Source organism: Aedes aegypti, chromosome 3 (assembly GCF_002204515.2).
Source record: "Aedes aegypti strain LVP_AGWG chromosome 3, AaegL5.0 Primary Assembly, whole genome shotgun sequence".
NCBI lineage: Eukaryota > Metazoa > Arthropoda > Insecta > Diptera > Culicidae > Aedes > Aedes aegypti.
In genome coordinates this window covers 33,591,988-33,611,862 of record NC_035109.1, presented here as the reverse complement: position 1 = coordinate 33,611,862, position 19,875 = coordinate 33,591,988, and the positions used below count along the sequence as shown (strand labels likewise).

The 19,875-nt window shown below is 40.6% G+C and overlaps 1 protein-coding gene, 3 long non-coding RNA genes and 1 pseudogene across 5 annotated transcripts; 2 read left to right on the top strand and 3 right to left on the bottom strand.

The window, feature by feature from the left end:
• Positions 1–2,954: 2,954 nt before the first annotated feature.
• On the bottom strand, positions 2,955–4,762 carry LOC110679303. Its single transcript, XR_002502374.1, has 3 exons — positions 4,315–4,762; positions 4,058–4,251; positions 2,955–3,485 (listed from the first exon to the last, which is right to left on the bottom strand). It is a non-coding gene; the product is annotated as an uncharacterized LOC110679303 (long non-coding RNA).
• A 3,189-nt stretch (positions 4,763–7,951) lies between these two features.
• Positions 7,952–9,271, bottom strand: LOC5567376 (dehydrodolichyl diphosphate synthase complex subunit DHDDS). Of its 2 annotated transcripts, none has more exons than XM_021851455.1 (2): positions 9,086–9,271; positions 7,952–9,022 (listed from the first exon to the last, which is right to left on the bottom strand). In XM_021851455.1, exon 2 carries the CDS (start codon positions 9,013–9,015, stop codon positions 8,059–8,061), a length of 957 nt encoding a protein of 318 aa, XP_021707147.1. In that variant the 5' UTR covers positions 9,016–9,022; positions 9,086–9,271; the 3' UTR covers positions 7,952–8,058. The 2 variants fall into 2 exon arrangements, with proteins under 2 accessions (XP_021707147.1, XP_001657391.1); XM_001657341.2 differs by having other exon boundaries at positions 7,952–9,018.
• Positions 9,272–13,791: 4,520 nt separating this feature from the next.
• On the top strand, positions 13,792–14,448 carry LOC110679113. Its single transcript, XR_002502217.1, has 2 exons — positions 13,792–14,147; positions 14,216–14,448. It is a non-coding gene; the product is annotated as an uncharacterized LOC110679113 (long non-coding RNA).
• A 1,363-nt stretch (positions 14,449–15,811) lies between these two features.
• On the top strand, positions 15,812–16,670 carry LOC110679242. The gene is made up of 3 exons (XR_002502324.1): positions 15,812–16,028; positions 16,096–16,170; positions 16,250–16,670. It is a non-coding gene; the product is annotated as an uncharacterized LOC110679242 (long non-coding RNA).
• Positions 16,671–18,946: 2,276 nt separating this feature from the next.
• On the bottom strand, positions 18,947–19,704 carry LOC110677648 (annotated as a pseudogene).
• Positions 19,705–19,875: the final 171 nt, after the last annotated feature.

The window sequence follows — 19,875 nt, the reverse complement described above, 5'->3', positions numbered from 1 at the left end:
ACCGTAATTTCTAATTAGATCTATGTCAGGTCAGTCAGATTTGTTTGTTTATTTCTTTAAGGAAAGCTATTACATTTTGGAGTATTTTGATATTTTTGTCCTAATAGGGTCCTAAAGCCCTGTCCCAATTTTAGTGCCAAACGCTTAAGTTCAGGTCAAAAACATATGTTTACTCAATTTTCTAATGTTTTCCGAGTCCAAAAAACATTTTTTATTGAGTTTTGCAGAGATTTTTAGACTTTCGGTCAAATCTGAGAAGACGTCAAAAATATTGTCACAGCCTGTTGATGACATTTCATGTCAGTATCGTCGTGATCATTCGTTCGACTTGTTTTGCTTAGTTACGATCACAAGTTAATTTTACTACTAAACAACTACCTGGTTAGTGAAGAGAGCAATTATTTAGTTTTTAAAACACTTTTTAACGTAATTTTCGTTTCGTTCCATAAATAAAACACATTCAACTCCTTGAGATGGCAGAGATTATTACGGAAGTAAAACGTCGAAGAGCATCAAAAAACACCGTTTACCACGGTTTATACGGGTATTATTTCCTCGGCCATTCCGTAGCTGAGCTGTCCAGATTATACGGAAAGCACAAATCCACTGTTCATAACTGGATCAACATTTATGAACAAAACGGACTCTTCGAACGAAAGCAGTACACTCTAATTTCTAAAAAGTTTGGAAAAGACAAACGTTTATGGCTAGTTGATCTCTATAAACGTCGACCTCTTCTTTATTTGGAAGAAGCTAAACAACTCTTCAGAGAACATTTCCACATGGAGATCTCAGCATCTTCCGTCTGTCGAATACTGCATAGTGAAGGGCTCACATGGAAGTGCCTAGAACGAAGGGCAATCCAGGTCAAAGAAAGTGACGTCCATCGATTCTTTCTAGAGATCAACTCAATCAACTGGATGTACTGCAACTTGCTGTTCATTGACGAAGTATCCTTTGACAATCGCGGGATGGTGCGCACAAAAGGTTACTCCGTTAAAGGACAAAAACTTGTAGCCCGTGGTGAGTTTGTGCGGAAACCGCGAGTTTCGTGCCTGTGCATGGTTGGTCAACAAGGACTAGTTGAATGCTGTTATACCGAAGGAACATTCACGCGTTTGAATTTTTTTGAACAATGTCGTCAGTTTGCTCTGTACAGCGGAAAAGTCGAAACTTATCCTGGCATCCATTCCATTTGGATAATGGATGGGGCCAAGATACATTGCGACGCTAACATAATCTATTACTTAAGGTCATTGGGAATATTGCCGATATTTTTACCCGCTTACACACCATATTACAATCCCATTGAGATTGTTTTTGGTGTCATTAAAAACGTATGCAGAAAGTATACAACGAAAACAGTAACACAAATATCAATATGTTTGTTGCAGAAGTAATGTCACAGTTTGCATCATTTGAATTGGATGGGTTGTTCAGGAAATGTGGATATTTCAGAGGGAAATTCGATCCTACTGTAGTTGATGTAGCTGTGCTTTTTTATTTCATAAAAATCATAACAAAAACCCTGTCTATTCTACATGATCCAGATCAGGACAATCCGTTATATCATTTCTCAATAGACCATTTCCGTCAATTTTTTTTATTGGCTTATATGCTTCCTGTCATTTTACTGAACAAACTTTCCTAAGAAACCAATGTGTTTTGAAGCCTCTAACTATTCGAAAACAATGAAAAACTGGCGGCACGTTAGTTCTCCCCTCGGTCCCCTACAATTTGTTTCACCTCGAAAAAAATGCGGACCCCTTTTTCTCCTATGGTTTTGCCCCCACGTTGTGGTGAATTTATGATCAGCTGGAGGAACATATGATTTTTGTTTATGTTTTCATTTATCATAATGGGCTCCGCTGGTTCCGCTACCTCCTTCCTTCACGGTTCCTGAAATCTCCGTTATCACCGCGGAAACCACCTTCACCGCTTCAGCCGGTTATGACTGCACCCGCCGAACACTACACGCAACGCACTGTAACGCAAGGATTGTAGTCAACAGATGTTTTGTGCCGACGAGGATTCAATAAGCCGGAAGCCGGATCTTCGACTTGAAGCAACAACAACCGCTCAAAATTTCCTTGCACGGCTGTTGCTTTCTCTAGGCGGGAATCTTCCGGATCAACAGCCAACTGATAGATTTAGGCATTCGTCGGCATGAACAGCAGAAAAAGTCTCTAATAGAACTACCGGTACCGTAACTGTTGGGTGGATGAGAGATTTGTTTGCGGGATGGGTTTAAATTTTGAATCTGTGGAGCAAAATATATTTTCCTACAGGAAAACTTGAATCGGGTTGGGGTTGAAACTGTGATTCGGGTTGCGCCAGTTCCAACCTGGTTCAAGAACGTTTGTTTGAGTAATTTGAGGATAGTTTCGTTGGCGCTCCTGTTTGGGGCGCCCTGACCGGGATCACGATCAGTTTGAGCGTGCACCTGATTTGACGTTTCCAAATGTAAACAAGCATCCCAATGCAGGGGTGGAATCGAAACACTGTTAAAAAATCACCACGCTGATACCCATAGGGTTGAACCAACTGTGCCGCATCTCGAATTATTTTTCAAAATGTGGTGAGTATCCATGTTTTCAAAAATTCATAAGAAAATTAGGAGTGCGTATAAACAAAATCGGAAAGCGTTAATATTCATTATAAATGATTGTCTTTCGAAGAAAAATACAAAAACTGGGGGTTAGATCTGACGGAAATGGTCTATTGTTTTCCAATCTCATCCTCCTGCACCGTTACGGTTGACTTCATGGCGCTGATTAAATTGCTGCTAGTTCGTTCACGTATCTCCAACATTTCAATCCGATGATCAAGCGCCTTCAGACTTGAGTTCACGGATGCACGTAGTGTGTCGAACGTTTTACGAAGAGCTACGATGTCTTCATGATAACTATCATTAACATTGTTAGCAGTTTCCAATTCACGTTTGATGGTATTCACTCGTATCCCTTCTTTCGCTCTAAATAACCCTGCCAACGTCTGAGGGGGATATTCCATCATTGAAGAACGCTTGTATGCCGGAGCACTCTGTATTGCATTGGCCCAAAAAGTCCATGCCATACCATGGGCTTCAAGCAATCCTCCATGGGTCCTGCACGATCTCGTTCATTTGGTTCAATGAGACACTCTTTAACAGTGTTCCAAATTGCTCGGTTACTCACACTCAGTGAATAAATATGTAGATACAGGGATATTTCTTTATCTCGCCAATTTTGAAGAAGATTGTGTTTGCTGTCTTGTATGTTCTCTACTTTATAATAACGTCAACCTGATTGAAACAGAGCAAACTTGTTGAAATCTTCCTCGGTCGGTTTTTCTTTGGAACACCATTTAGGAGAAGAGTCACCTGCTTCAAAAATGATTTCACGATGCAGATATTCACGTGCCAAATTCCACACCGTTGTCAAAAACTCTTCTCTGCTGTTCACGGATATATCCCAGCGGGCGATGTAGGCACCTGATGTTCGCCCCTTGAATTCACGTTTGTAAACCAGTAGAGGGATCATCCAAAAATGACGTCCATTATTAGGGGGAGGGGGGGGGGGTTTACGAAAGTGTGACAGTACGTGTAGAAAGTATTGGAAAAAGCGTGGCAGAGGGGGGAGGGGGGGTCTAGAAATCTCAAAAAACGATGGACGTCATATTTGAATCGTCCCAGAGTGAAAACATATACAGTCAACTTTCGTTCGTTGCACTAAACCCGTGGCCCGATTAGTGAAAGACTTTTACTAATCGGGCTAAGTATTGAGCTGTCAAAACACCGATTACAATAGAAATTCAGGGCTACCAACATTGACAAATTGCGGTTTATGTCAGAAATTGACGCTTGCCTTCGTTTTAGGTGGGCTATAGCCCACTTAATGGGAGCCCAATTTAAACGAAGTGCAATTAAACGTAGTGCAACGAACGAAATTCGACTGTAAATCGTTTTCTGAAGACTTCCCGTTTGAATGGATTGAACGGTTGTTATTTTCATTCCGATTCGGGATACGTTCTTCCGGGACATTTTCGTTTCCAGAGAAGTTCGTGATAACAAATTCACTTTTCTTCACGGGAATCTGTTCCATAATTTCCTCAATAGAATCTGGGTCATCGGAGCTGGAGTGGATACTGGAACGAAATCTGGCAAGCAGATCCTCTGCGCTTCCATCCAAAAGATACTCTTCCTCCATATCCACATCGTCGGCGATTTCCGATGAACTCCGTGCTTCTCCCGTTTCCGACATGGTTCGCAAGCTAAATAATCGAAAGAAGAACTTTTAAGTAAATCGCAACAAGTATTTATTTGTACTTAATTACCGTAAATATTGGATGGTATAGTTTGGCTAACGAAACTGCACTTTTTGATGTTGTAAACAAAACAACGTCACGATAGGAACAGTGGGAGTCGTGAACATCATGGCAAGCATTAAATAATTTCGTAGGATTGAAAATCGACTTTTCTGCTCTATAAAGTTGTCAACAAAAAATAATTTTATTTCAGATTTAAGATTTCTCGAATTAAAACAAAAAACGACGTTTTTCAAAACAAAACCATAAGGTAAACTCAAGTTGCAAAAAACTATCCCATGCCTGTATGCAAATAAGGGGCAGTGTGAACATTTTTTGATGTGACAATTTTATTTGCCTGTGCGTCGCATTAGGTGCAAGATCGTCAATAGCCACTGAAGTAAAGTTACTTTCTCCCAAAATTATTGGGCAAGAAGAAATTGCTTTGTATCTACTCCACTTTGTGAAAGAAAGTGTTAAACTAGCAGATCTGCAAAAAATAAAAAGCAGTTTTTAACACCGTAGTGAAATGGCGCTAGAATAATATTATATTTGTTAAAAATTGCACCTTTCAAAGCCCCTCCTGGCTAACCACTGTTCCATCACCCGAAAGGCTTTGGGGTTTTTCATATTTCGACATGTAGAATCTTATAAAAATAGTCTGGTTGAAAACCCCGTGTAACACCATCGTGACCTTCCCTTGTTAGTCAGCTATCCTCGGTGTTAGACGTAATAGTAGAAAAATAGAAATTTCGCGACTAAAAAAGTACTGCGCTGTTCTTGATAGTTGGGCTAGTTCTGGGAGGGAGAAACCGATACGCAATTTATGTACGTCAAGGTGAGCCGAGATTCTGCTGTCACGAACTGTCACTGTGAGCCCAGATCTTAAACAATGGACAAACATGATAAAAGCGCGTAATTGATCAAAACATATTTTTGTATTCTATCAAATGTGACAAAAAATCGATTGAAAAGCTATTCATGCTTATTCAAAAGTAATGTCACGATAGCATCTTTTATTCTGGTTGAACATAAAGTATTCAAATAAGCATCATTTTACTTTTTCCAATAAAAACGAAAATTAAATGCATAGAAAACTATGTCCTTTTTTCCATGTTTGTCCAGAACGATCAAAGGTACACAACAAAACAAAACTAGCGATTTTCATCAAGTCTGCCTTGATTGTCGTTGGCAAGCTAGATTTTTCTTGCAGTTTGAAACAACTTTGTGTCATATTACGTGTGTAGCACACTTAATCGTAGAATTTCATCTCGGTAAACTTAAATGACGAATTCAGCCGGTAAAACATATTTTTACCGAAATCTCGTTCAATTTTGACAGATGAGCGATATTGACAGATGCAAATTGACGAAAATCGGTAGTTTGCATAAATAACTGAGACTCGGTAATCTAGTTTACCAAAACAACCAGCAAACAAATACTTTTACTGAATTTCGGCAAAGTGCATCTGTCAACGCCGAAAAATCAGAGCTGCAGAAGCCAACATGAGCTCGAAATGTTTTGAAACGTTCGTGGAAAGAGGGAAAGCGCCTACATGTAAGTATTCACATAACTTATTGTATCATGGCGTACATTTATGCCCATAAATGATTCATTCAGACGAGTCAGCTCAGTTAATGCTATTTTTATTACATTATTTTTATTTATTATTATTTTAGGAATATTCCCCGGGAAGTGCTTGCAGCGAAAGTGGTTGTGCTGCTATCATTTGTTTCAAAAAGAAAAGCATAAAATTTCACCAATTTTGTGAAAATTTAGATGTTTTCTGTGGTGGTATTTTGTAACACAATTATATATGTAATTTTAATGAATTTGTTTCGATCATTGAAATTTATGTGGGTTTTTTTCTTCTTATTCTTCTTCCAATAGAAAAAAAATACCATTTACCGAATCTCGGTAGTGGTGTGCCGAGATTTTCAGCAAATGATTGCCGATATTTTCGTCAAATTTTGACAGCTGGGTTGATTTAACATTTTGCAGTTCAATCGGCACTTTGAACTTTTACCGAGATTTTTGCCGAAATCTCAGCTGTTGGGTTCTCGGCAATTATTTTTGCCGGCCTCGGCGAAATAAATTAAGTGTGATCGACATCGATCACTGAGAAAAATCTACACGTCAAGGTCGTGTATTTTACTTATAAATTTGCGCAATGAGGAAAACCACATGACTTGAGTGTGGTAGTCATCTGGATTTCGTCATTGACTTCACGGTATAATAACATGTGTATCAACATTAGGTTGTCATGTGAAACAAACATGAATGTCTAAATATTAAATCATGAAAACCAACTGATTTGCTTATTGAATTCGAAATGTAGTGGCTTTAGATAGTCATGTGTGATAGACGAAAGACGAAATTTTATAGAACGCTTGCTCCCCAAAATATGGATTCGAGGCTCCTCTGCTTGTCGCAAGCTTACGTGAATGGTTTTTTTTTTCCAAACAAGTGAGTCAGCAACAAGCGGGACGCCGCAAATCCATAATTTGGGAAGTCCAGGATTAGCATATTTCATTTTATTCGAAGCTGAAAGCTAGGAAAATCTGTTAGTGGAATACCGATTTTTCTCTAACACAATACACTATACCCAATGCTGGAAGTAATGCATTATATTCATAGAAAATAAGAATGAACTCCTCATCTTCACTCGGACATCTTCACTAATAGAAAGAAAAACGAATCCGCAAATTTTCCTCACTTTCAGCTTCAGGATTTGCTTCTTTTCTTTGGAACATGATGACTGTCGTTCGACACGACGTCCGATCGCAATTTATCGCTATGGGTTGATCACTAACAATTTAGAAATTTGGAACACGGAAATGGACAGCAAGCTCATCGATTTCAAATCGACCAACATGAACATGATGCTCATGACACAAGATAACCATAAGTTAAACACACTGAATCCGTGTTGGGTGATTATCTATGCACACATAGGTTGACGCATACGAATTTAAAATGGAAAGCTTCAGGAAGTTATGTGGAAAATTATGGAATTCATATTGTCGGTTGATGAATCAGTTCATGAAGAGAAACTAAAGAATTGAATGTGCAACACACACGAAGTTTGAAAGAAAATCATAACAAATAGATATAGATGTTTATGAATCGATCCATAATTTTAAACACACGAATTAAACGTTTGGATTTTTATCAGTGGATGGAGACACCATCTTCTATGGTGACAGAGCTGACAGAGGGCTTTATTGGCTTGTCAGATGGATCAGGCCCAGGACATCCTGTCTACTGCAAATCGCTACAGTTGATATAGGGTATGTCCCTAGGCTGGTGTCTCCCTCCCAGACATTTTCTAAAAACCAGAAAGCTTTCAGGATTTGATGAAGCTTTCTTCAAACTATTAAAAATTATTGTCGCGCGCCCACCAAATCGGAAAGCGCGTGTGGGACACGCGACGTGTGACTCGTTCCCGACATAACTATCATAATGACATGTCTGGCGATGCATTCTTACGATGTTTATGAACACAGCGCACTATTCAATTATTAATCGCGACGCTTGGAGATTGAGATATTGGCAATATAGCGTCAAAGTGAGCTTCTAGAAAAGAAGAAGAAGAGATTTAGAAAAAATATATTTAAAAAAAAATGTTTGTCCTCATTTCTGTCGGATACATAATATATACTTGTTCTGCAAAGAAGCCATTTATTACCGTTTTTCTTTGGTTAATTTCTCTAAAAAAATGCATAAATCTGAACCATGTTTCATAATTTCCCTAACCCAAATTCGATTTTATTGCTACTCTATCGCCATGGCACTAGCCATCTTCACCAGGTGTTCCTGATCTCTACGGTAGACATCTTTCAAAAACTTATTCACCCGTTCGTTTCGTTCACTCCGGGCCTTTTCGGTCCAATTCTCCTTCAACAAATTGTCTCTTCTCCACAGCGGCACATCTTGGATTCCGATTCTCTGCCAGTGAACCCTCTGGTAGTAGAACACCGCCCCAAACAGGTGCCAAATGCTGAACTCTGGCCACAAGGTTTTCGTGAAGTAGATCACCGTCGAGCTGGACTGCCAGAGGAGGAAGTCGCTCAGCCTCATTTCGCCGGAAGTGCGAACCAACAGATCCGGATCGGTGCACTGTTTCGTGTACATACATCTGGTAAGGACTTCTTCGTCTATATCTCTCGCTTGTAGCTGACCATCCCGTACTCCTTCCGCTACGACCCGTATGGAATGTGCGATCTCGTCCCGAGATGTGTAGGAAAATGCCACGTTCAGGAATGCGTTTTGGTTGTTTTGCGTGAGGAGCACAGCCTCGGCCATACAGTGCTGAATGTCCACCGGAAGTAAACCCATGTTCCCTATGATCCTGATACAAATTCCCCTCTCGTGTAGTTTGTCTCGTTCCTCCAACAATTTCCGGAACTTCTCCCTTGCCAAATCCATCAGGGTGTCTACCTCTTCCTTGGTCCGTTTGAAGTTCTCTATGCTGAAAGCGTAAACCGTAACCTCTCGGATGCCCACATCTTGGCACCATTGTAACGTTTCCGACAGCTTATCAAACCCCTTGGAATGGCCCTCGGCTTTGGCGATGTTTTCCTTCCGGGCAAACCGCCGATTTCCGTCCATGATGAATGCTACATGTCGCGGAACTGGACCCGCTTTGAGCACCTTGATGATCCAACGGTGATACCAGAGCAGATTACTTTCCCGCACCCAGTCCGAAGTGGGCAATTTTAGTGACGTCATATTCTGTCTGGCCCGGATGATAATAGGCATAAGGATACTGAGCTTGGAGAATGTGCAATAAATCAATCACCTGTATGCAGGACCCTAAATTCCTTATTGTATCACGACAGATGTCCGGGCGGGTCCCAATCCTGATCCGGACGGAACGGGGCAACTTTAAACTAAAATATCGCGAGCTGAGCTGGTTTGTGTCGATTTGGAAGAGTGCACTTTTTGGTGCATGCACCTCACATGACAGCGTTTTGTTTTGCGGAAAAAATGTGCCGATCATAAGCTACGCAACAACACGCTCGGTTCGGTTTGCCCCGATTTGAGAGAAAATAACCCTAAGTGGCGATCTAAATACACTGTAAGATCAAAGTACCCTTTAAAGGGTAAAAAGTACCCTCTTTGAAAGAAACTAGTTTAACTCATAAAAAGAGTAAGGGCCTTTACTCATTAAAGAGTAAACGGCTTGTACGTCAGATTAACGAGTGAATTTTACCCATTATCCAAAAACATTTTTTTAAGAAACAGTAAAAATTACTCTTTTTGAAATATATAAAATGCAAATCGATTTTAATGTTTCATTTCATAAGATAAATAATCAATAGCAAACTATGACCATAAAAACATTTTAGGGTTCATTCATAAATTTCATAACGCTAAAAATGGCCATCTTCGACACCCACCCACCCCCTCGTAACGCTTTTTGTATGAAGATTTTTCAAATTTTGTATGGGTTGTAACGCTACGAGGACACCCACCCACCCCCTTCAGCATTATGAAATTTTTGAACTGGCCCTTATTGAATAATATAATAACACATAATTTAGTCCGATGCGGGAGCATTATTTATTAAAGGCTGACTTGCTGGCCTAGTACTACTGTTACCGGAGGTTATGTGCAGCGGGACAAGCATACGAGACTTGGCATCAGAAGTCTCGGGCAAACATCCTGTGAAATTTGATTTTTTTCATAGTAAGAACACGATAGGAAAATAATTTGAATGCACATATTGTGTATTTCTTTCACTACTGGACTGCGAAGTGCGGCCTCATAAGTGCGAAAGTGAGAATAAAACCCGCATAGAAAAATAAAATTGGTCATGAATTCCAAACATTAAGTTTGTTTTAACTGGTACGGTGAACGTTTCACAAACAGTTGATTTTTTGTCGAACAATATGAATCTTACGGCTAGAAACTATTTAATGCTATTTGAGCAGTCCATACCAAACAGTAACAGTATCTGGTAGTCCAAATTGTTGGGCAGAGGTGGACACGGCACAACGAAAGCGAAATACCGAAGAAAAGGAACCGGACTTGGAATGAAACACTTGTGTGAATTAAACGAGATAAACTTTAATGAACGTCTGCTCGGGTTGAATAGTAAAGCGCTCGCTCGACGGTGCAGTGGGTAGCATTCAGGGTTGCCACCTTGGTTACCACTCACCGAATACTGCACGGAGAGGAAACAGCATTGCATATTCCATCACTCCTCCTCAATGCTGATCCTCGCTGCATCCCTTGGAATATCTCCTCCTGATTTCTTGCTCTTCTGCCTTCTTGCGCTCCTGCCGTCGGCTCTTGCTATGCCAACAACGTATTCCGACAGATGACCGGGTGGGACACCCCGATAACTCCTCCTGGATCGACGCATATCTTCAGGATTTTCTTCCGCACTAGAATCTGGAATTTCTTCTTTCACTTGCAACGGATCTTGTTCTCCTGCCGTATTGTCCAAATCAAAATAGTCTTCTTCTTCAGTTTTGTCCAACTCGGATCCATCGAATTTGTCCACTTCGGTAGGCTGTGCCCCCGAGAACCACTCAACTTCACTACCTTCATTCACTTTCTCCCGTGATGAACACTTCGGATCCTGCATTTCTAAAAATTTCGCATCTCGGCTTATCGTCACCATATCCGTTCCGGTATCCACAAACCGGTAGCCTTTATACTCCTCCGAATAACCGATGAACGTCAACTTCTTCGGCTTGCTTTCGAACTTGCCACGTTTCACTCCTGCAACATGAACATACGCCGGACACCCGTATGCCTTCAGATGCCCCAGCTCAGGCTTTCGACCACACCACTTCTCGTACGGTGTCGTATCTACTGACCGGGACGGAAGCCTGTTCTGCAAGTATGCAGCAGCAACGCAAGCTTCTCCCCAGTAACGCTTGTCCAAACCAGCATCCAAGAGCATCGTTGTAGCCATCTCTTGTAGCGATCTGTTCTTCCTTTCCGCCACTCCGTTTTGCTGAGGCGTATACGCAGTCGTATACTGTACCTTAATACCTTCGTCAGCAAAGAATCGTCGCAACTCTTCGTTGGCGTACTCACCACCGCCGTCGGATCTGATCACTTGTGGTTTCCGCCCAAACAAGTTCTCCACGTACCTCACGTATTGCTTTATCTTACCAGCAGCCTCCGATTTCTTCTCCATAAGATAAACGACCGTGTATCGACTGAAATCGTCGATCATCGTCATCAGAAATCGTTTTCCACCAGGCGTCGTCGTTCGCATTGGACCACAGAGATCTGTGTGGACCAACTCCAAAACACGCTTCGACTTTCTTTCCGCTACTTTCGGAATCGGATTCCGCGACAACTTACCCTCCAAACATGGCTCGCAAGTTTGTCTGATGCCGCAATCCGTGACCTTCACGCCTAAGCCCAATTTGCCATCGACAATCTTCGACAATACTGCCGGGTCTCTGTGTCCGAAACGCTTATGCCACTGATGTTGACAATTATGATTGTGCATCTTACCTTCCACTTTCCTTGCGACTTCCGCCAGCTTCAGCTTGTACAGGGATCCAGTCTGCTCTCCGGCAACAACCACCTTACCGCTGACATCACAAATGGAACAGCCATCCTTTCGGAATTTCACCACAAATCCTTTCGCGGTCAACTTGTCCACAGATACCAGTCCACTGGTAAGGGAGGGAACATACAACACATCGCGCAACTTTACTTCAATTGTATTTCCATCTCCATCTACACACAACACTACACCTTCACCGCATCCAGCTGTGGCAGCAACTTTGCCGTCGGCCAAAATCACATTTGGACCAGGCTTGTCTTCGAACGTCGTGAAAAACTTTTTGTCACTTGTCATGTGGCAGCTAGCTCCACTGTCGATGAACCAACATTCACGCTGTCCATCATCCGCCACCATGAAGCACACACCGGCACTGCAGGTTTCGTTTTTCACTTTCTTCGCAATCGATTTTTCTTCTGGCTTCTTCTCGTCTTCGCCGCTTTTCTGCTTCGCCAGATAAAGCCGGCAATTCCGACGCACATGGCCAGGCTTTTTGCAATAATAGCACACTCTTTCCGATACGCCACCCACACTAGGCATTGCACTTTTCATCGCTTTCATATCAAACGAATCACCGGATCGCTCTTTCCGCCTCTCGAATTCATCCAGTAGCTTCGATTTTACCAGTTGCATGGTGATATCAGCATCGGCACGACTCTCTAGGGCCGTCACCAATGTTCCGTAGGAGTCGGGCAAGCTGCGCAGAATCATCGCGATCCGCAGCGACTCTTCCAGCGGTTGCCCCGCATTCGACAAACGGTCGAATAAATCTTCCAACACTACTAAATGACACTCGAGATCACCACTTTCCGCGAGATTCACATTGCATAGTTTCTTCAATAAAGACACACGCGACGTAACCGTGTTCTTTTCGTGGTATGCTTTCAACTCATCCCAGAAAGCTTTCGCACTGTTCGCGTTTTTCACTAAACCGAACTGATTGTCCTCGATACATAAACCGATGGTGGCACGGGCTTTCCGGTCGTCTTTCGTCCACTGATCGGTAACCGGTTCCGGCTTCACATCGCCCACCACATACCAGAGCTCCTCCCTGGTCAGTAGCATCTCCATCCGGAACTTCCAGATCTGCCAGTTGTGGTTGCTCAACCTGGCAAACGCGAATTTGTTCGGCTCCGCCATTTTGTTCTCCCAAACTGAATCACCACAGCAGGAAACAAAATCCAATCACACGCGGCGCGAACACCCGAAACAGGAAAACAGTTTCTCACACTTTCTTCCTAAACTATCCGGAAATAATATTTCGGATTTCCTCTGGGACCATTACCTGTTGGGCAGAGGTGGACACGGCACAACGAAAGCGAAATACCGAAGAAAAGGAACCGGACTTGGAATGAAACACTTGTGTGAATTAAACGAGATAAACTTTAATGAACGTCTGCTCGGGTTGAATAGTAAACGGATGAATGAAATCAACTGTACTTTGCACTGTTGCTTTGCCTTCTCCTTCTCAATGATGCGCTTTTGGCGCGCTCGCTCGACGGTGCAGTGGGTAGCATTCAGGGTTGCCACCTTGGTTACCACTCACCGAATACTGCACGGAGAGGAAACAGCATTGCATATTCCATCACAAATAGTGTTGAACAGTATAGGTATAATTAAAACTCAACAGCAATTGGAAACAACAGTTTGCGGAATGGTTTCGTGCTTATATTTTGATAACTCACTATCACAAGCGTGTTTTACTATATGTTATTGTTTTTCAAACAGTTTGGCAAACTGTTGCACGTATTGGTATTTGTATGCAACGAATTACGCAACATTTGTGATACACGCTTCAAAAAACTGTCACGAAGGCCACGTGAGCATCGTATTGTTAGCAGAATTATTTTAATTTTTCACGCAAAGTAACGTTTATTACAGAAACGTAAAACAATAACATCTAGACTGAAAAAAAATTACTGCTCTTATTTCCAAGTAAAAATGTGTGAAAATGTGGGACAGTTTTTTTCCGCTAAGTTACACACAGCTGCTGGCAATTTTTTTTAAGAGTGTGTCTCTTTGCGTGCCTGTCAAACCGATAGAAGAAAAAAAAAAATACAAAAACGGTTCCGAAAATTTGCAGCAAAACTTCAAGGATTCATCAACGCGATTTAATAGTGAAAGTAGTGTCGTTTGTATCTGCTCATAATACGCTATCGATGTTGTCATCAATTAGGACGCGATGCGGCAAAAAGCCAATCAAGAATGCTGCTGCAAAACATGGCAAGCCGTTGTCGTTACTGTCGGAGCAAGGGTCGATTAACTACGACTCTAGGTCAAAGTGGCCATCGGAAGAACAGCTCTAAACATTGCTGCCTTCTATCCTCAGGTAAGGTTGAAAACTCATTGGTTATTTGGCCTGTGTTATGATTCTCCTCTCCCTGTTCCATTTTCTAGCAAACTGGACAACAATCCAGTGATCCCCGACAGCCGCTTCGGATTCGTTTCCTGTGGCAGCCATATAGCATCCCGGAGAACAATCCAAATATCAAAAGGTGTCCAAAGACCATCCCTAAAACGAATGTTATTCTGTCGAACAGCTGCTTCCAGTATGAAACTGATAACCGGCCACTGAAAAGAGAGTGGTTTAAAATAAATGTTTTATGTAACAATATTTGATTCAAACCTCATCTATATAAATAAAAATGAAGTGGTGTTTGTATGTCACGAAATAACTTGAGAACAGGACATCCGATTTGCACAATTCTTTCACTGTTGTCTTCTTCAAGGGCTTCGACGTGTTCGTGTGACGAAAAAGTTTTGGAAAGTTATCGGAAAATTTGGTAAAACGGGGGAGTACTAATATGTAATTTTGTATAGGAGATACCATGACATTTTTCAACAGCCTACTTGATGACTTGATGGCAAGATGAAGTTTGCCGGGACCACTAGTAAATAATAAATAAATTTATTTATGCTGTTAATGCACTTCTGAATTGCATGGATGAAAGTATCTTTTGAATAAATTATCAAAATAAATAAGACAAATAAATTAAAAGGGACCCAGGAAGGTTTTTTTTTTGCATATTCTCGAACCATTACTCAACCGTTCGCCAGACAGTAGGGGTTTGAAAAAATGGATTATATTTCAACAATTTCGGATACTATTCATTGAAAATTTTGTTCGAGAAAATGACGATTTTTTTATAGTTACATAACTTAACCGCCTATTCCCCACATTGTACTTTTCCAAATTACCATTTGCCAGACTGTAAAAACGGTAAAAACCATTCGTGGAACTGTAGTCTTATTGTTATTTTGGGTGTTAAAGGTAATTGTTTTAATATTGTCACAAATTGTTACGGATAGAATGGGAAACAGTACTGATATGATTTTTAATTATGCGGGAAGTGCGGGATTGCATTCAATCCTGTCGGTGTCTTCAGAGCACTTATTCTTTGATTTACAAAGAATAAGTCCCCCATAGACACCTACCCGATTTGATGCAATTGCGCACTTTTATCAACGTTTCCGCACCTGTAAAAACTTCTGCGATAGTCCAGTGGTGAAAGAAATACGCAATACCTTGAAATTACTGGCTATTCTGGTTTTTATTAAACTGTTACGGGTTTGTGTACATAAACTATTATATCTTGTGCAGGGTCTGAGGGAGAAGTTAAATCTATTTTTAAATTGCAAGGAAATTTCCACCCATTAAAGAGTAAATGGCCGGAATATTTTACCCTTTATTTTGACGTCTTCATATATCAGAAAATAATGGGTATTTTTTCCACATTAAAGGGTAATGACGAGTTTACAGTGTACAACACGACGTGTACACTGAAATTAATGTTGGAGTAACTACAACCACTTCATGGTTCTTAATATTACTATTCAGAATTATGTTGAAATTTAATGTGTTTGTCTTCATAATTACTGAAATGTTGTTGAAATTACTATGCCAGCAATGGATAAAATTTACTACCATGTGCAGTCAAGTGCACTATTGTCATGTATTGGAGATAAACACAAGATCCTTAATTTTTAATGAGCAATGTTATCATTTTTACCATGTGCATGGTAATTTACACAACAAAAGCGTAGTAATAATGCCCCCATCAACATGGCTGTTTTTCTCCGTCAGCTTGTGAAAAGTTAACACAAGTGTGGACAGAAAAAGTATTATTTTCAGTGTTTTAGGCGTAATATTGAACAAAGTTTTGTTTATTTTTCATAATATTGTACCCATGTTGCTGTTGATCTCGAGTTGGTAAGAAATATTGAAATTTAATACACAAAACAAACAAATCGCTCAACAACTTCTTTTCATGTTGCAGATGATACCATTCAATTTCCAGGCCCAATTAAGTTATCCAAATTATAATTAAGATTAATTTTTACTATGTTTCTTGGTGAGTATTCTACCAATCATCGATTTGTTACTTTTTGTAAATTGACGGAATATTAATCGTGCACATTTTTTTTCAACAGATAACTCGAGCGATGTGGAGCATAAGTTGAATTAGCCGCTATAATCGTGGATCAGAGATCGGTGAAAGCAAATACGGACATTAAATTCATTACAGGACTCCACTACAAGCGCCGTCTTCATATCTAAGATTCGCTTTTTATGGATTAAAGAACAATAAATTATTATAGACATTATTATTAAATAAACGATTATGATTTTAGTAATGGAATAGGTATATTGATTTAAAAAAAGTTGGAATAAATATAAAGAGTATTCAAATTTACTATCCGATAGCTGTCTTTTTAAACGCATCGCATGGTAAAAAAAATTGACAATAATTCGTTCTCAATATTACCATGTAGCATGGTAGTTTTAACTGATGCTTCGAATATCGTCGGCATGGTAAAAAAGACCACACATCCCGTTTGAGATGAATGTGTAACGTAGTCTGCACAAATCAAATGGTGCGATGTATTTAATTTAAACCATCAACATGGTAATTTTTACTGCAATACTGCTCTCAGTGTAGGGAAAGTGTACCAGTTATGGCTATTCGCGTCTACGAAGGTAATTACCACAGTTGACCCTATGCGTGAAGCTCCGATTATTTTACATGGCAAAGCATAGGAAGTCAATTTTCAAATGCTTCTAAAAAAATTAAAACACTTTTTAATTAAATTCTGTTAAGTGTACGGGGTTAGACTATTGATCAACTATAGAATCAGCAGCATATTGAGAAAAAAATATAAAACTCAAAATTATATGCCTATAATGTAGCCCATCAAAAGTATATCAACATATACTGAAAAGATTTTAAATAACTATTGTAGTTAATTTTATATGAGCATTTGAAATTTCGCTTCCTATACCTTGCCGGGTAAAATTTTCGACGCTTCACGCATCGAGCAAACTTTTCCCAGATGGCAGCACCGTACCTTCGTGCACTCGAATAGTGGTTGTTCCCTATGTGGCCATATAGGTGTTCTCGAAAACTGTTACATTTTGAATATTTTTGATTGTTTTAACATCAAGATTCATTTGATATCAAACTACCCGCATAGAAAAATATTATTCGCCTTACATTGCAAACAATAAACCTCTTTTAAGTGATAGGGTTAAAACATCCCAAACAGTTACGTTTATGTTGAACAATATGAAGTCTAAAGCACTAGACAATAAACAACGTTTCGAGTGATCTCTGCAAAATTGTGACAATTTGTTTTAGTGTACGGATTATGTTTAATGATATGGAGATAACAACTCTTCAGAAACAGTTGCAATGTATACTTACCATCTGTGAAATGATTTGCTCTTCTTATCACGCATTTGAGCATTAATACATGTGCGTTTTATGGTTTAACCTAGGGGAACGACACTAATCAATTTCGTTTTAATTTTCGTGCGATACGACCCTATTTCATTTGATTTTCTAAGTTATCTCCAGATTAAATTCATTTTATCGGATTTTGCACATTTGATCGATTATCAAGGTTTTTTATAGTTTTTACTAATTTTGTGTTTTCTGCTGAGTAATTTTCACAGTAGAATGATAATAATCGACAAAATCCTAAATTATCCCAAAAATCTCATTTAATGAGCTTTATCCTATTGAAAATCGCCAAATACATATCGAAATCTTTGCTTTGTCTGTGTTGGTGTCTTCGCATCAGTCATGAAAATTGACGTTTCTTCCGCACGATAGTAAACAAGTGCCAGTGGCCGCTGCGTATCACGAAAATCCTTCGTTGGTATGCTAGCCTTGCAGTTGCAATATGCAAAATTTCACCGATTTAGATGACGACTATTTTCCAAGTCCCGGTGACCACAACCTTCTAGTAGATCCGGACTTCAAGCGGAAGTGAGATTACTCTCTAGTGTAACTTTGGGACATGCTACGACAAGCAGAGCTTGCTAAAACAGATTTTGATATGGGTCAGACAGGTATAATACGGGGCCTTCCTTAGCCGAGTGGTTAGAGTCCGCGGCTACAAAGTAAAGCCATGCTGAAGGTCTAGGTCGGTCCAGGATCTTTTCGCAATGGAAATTTCCTTGACTTCCATGGGCATAGAGTATCATCGTACTTGCCACACGATATACGAATGAGAAAAAGGCTACTTTGGCAAAGAAAGCTCTCAGTTAACAACTGTGGAAGTGCTCATTGAACGAAGCTGAGAAGCAGGCGCTGTCTCAGTGAGGACGTAAGGCCAAGAAGAAGAAGATATATAATACGCCCCCTTAAAGAAAAACTGCTCTATCGCAGTAGAAAATGCATTACTTCTATGCATGCAACTTTCTCTTGCCAGGTAGCTTCTTAAAAGGGTACAAGACACTTTTAAGAAACTCCTCCCGTGCAAATCAATATTTCAATGCACATCTTTGTTATTGTTAGGGTACATTCACAAATTTCATAACGCCAAAAATGACCATTTTAGACACCTACCCACCCCGACGAAATGCTTTTGGTATGAATATTTCGAGGAATATTCCACGAATTTTGTGTGACCTGTAACATTTCTAATACTCCCACTCACCCCCTTCAGCGTTATGAAATTTGTGATCAGGCCCTTAGGTATTTATATCATTTGGAAGAAAATTCAGTACCAAGGATTTTTTCTACCATTACTGGCAACTTATTCCGCTAACCTCAGCGGCGAGCATCCAGAACAACTCTCGAAAAATCATCATTGACAAAGAAACACATTCGGAGTATGCTTGAGACTCTTTTTTGAAAGCTAAATATTTTTTCGATGGCACATTCATTCCGTTAGCTTAAGCGTAGGCGGGTGCGATGCTGTTGCTGGTGGTAGCAGGGCGGACTGATCTTCCACGGCCTGCTGTTGCCGTTTGTCGTTCAGGAAGCTGAGGTACTGGGTCAGGCGGAGGACGGTAATCAGCGTGACGACGTACTCCTTGACATCTTCCTTGGGGAGGGATTTCACCTGCTCGGACACGGTGCGGTAGACGCCTGCGGGAAACTTTATTGGAGACGTCCTACGGTGTGCAGGGCTGGATCTTCCTTAACCGAGATAAGAGCGTTATCATCTTCATCGTCGCCTTCGCACTTCGGGAAGTAGTAGCGGTGGTGTCCACGCCGTTAGCTTTCTTCCAGGAGAGCTCTTTCAGGGAGGCGGCCTTCTCCTGGGAGGCCTGTCGCGGTTCGCATACCTTCTCGGTGTAGCGTTTGACCATGCCGAGGAACTTGAACTTAGAATGGTTGTAGATCTCCTGCGGTTGTTCCTTGATGATCGGTGCGCTCACGTCGAGGCGGTTTGTTCGACCAATAGAGCGGGTGGTTGAACTTGTGCACTAGCGGGGCAGAGATGCTGGCACGGTGGACCAAATCCTCGGCCGTTCCGAAGGCTTATCTCAGAAGGGGATTGTCTTTCACGCGTCTGTAGAAATTTTGCGTTTGCTGCCATGTAACGTCCACAGCGGGCAAATCCCGCAGATCCCGACTACGAAGCTGCTGATTCAGTTTTCTGTGAGAAAAACAAGGAAAAAGATATTTTTTGTTTTTTTATTCACGCACACGATGACAGTTCCTTACGAGGTTTTCCATTGGTGCGAGTGCTTTGTAGAATCTTTTTTTGCTTCGTAGTCGCGAAAAGTGAAACCGAAATAAAATAAACACTAAAATTTGACATTC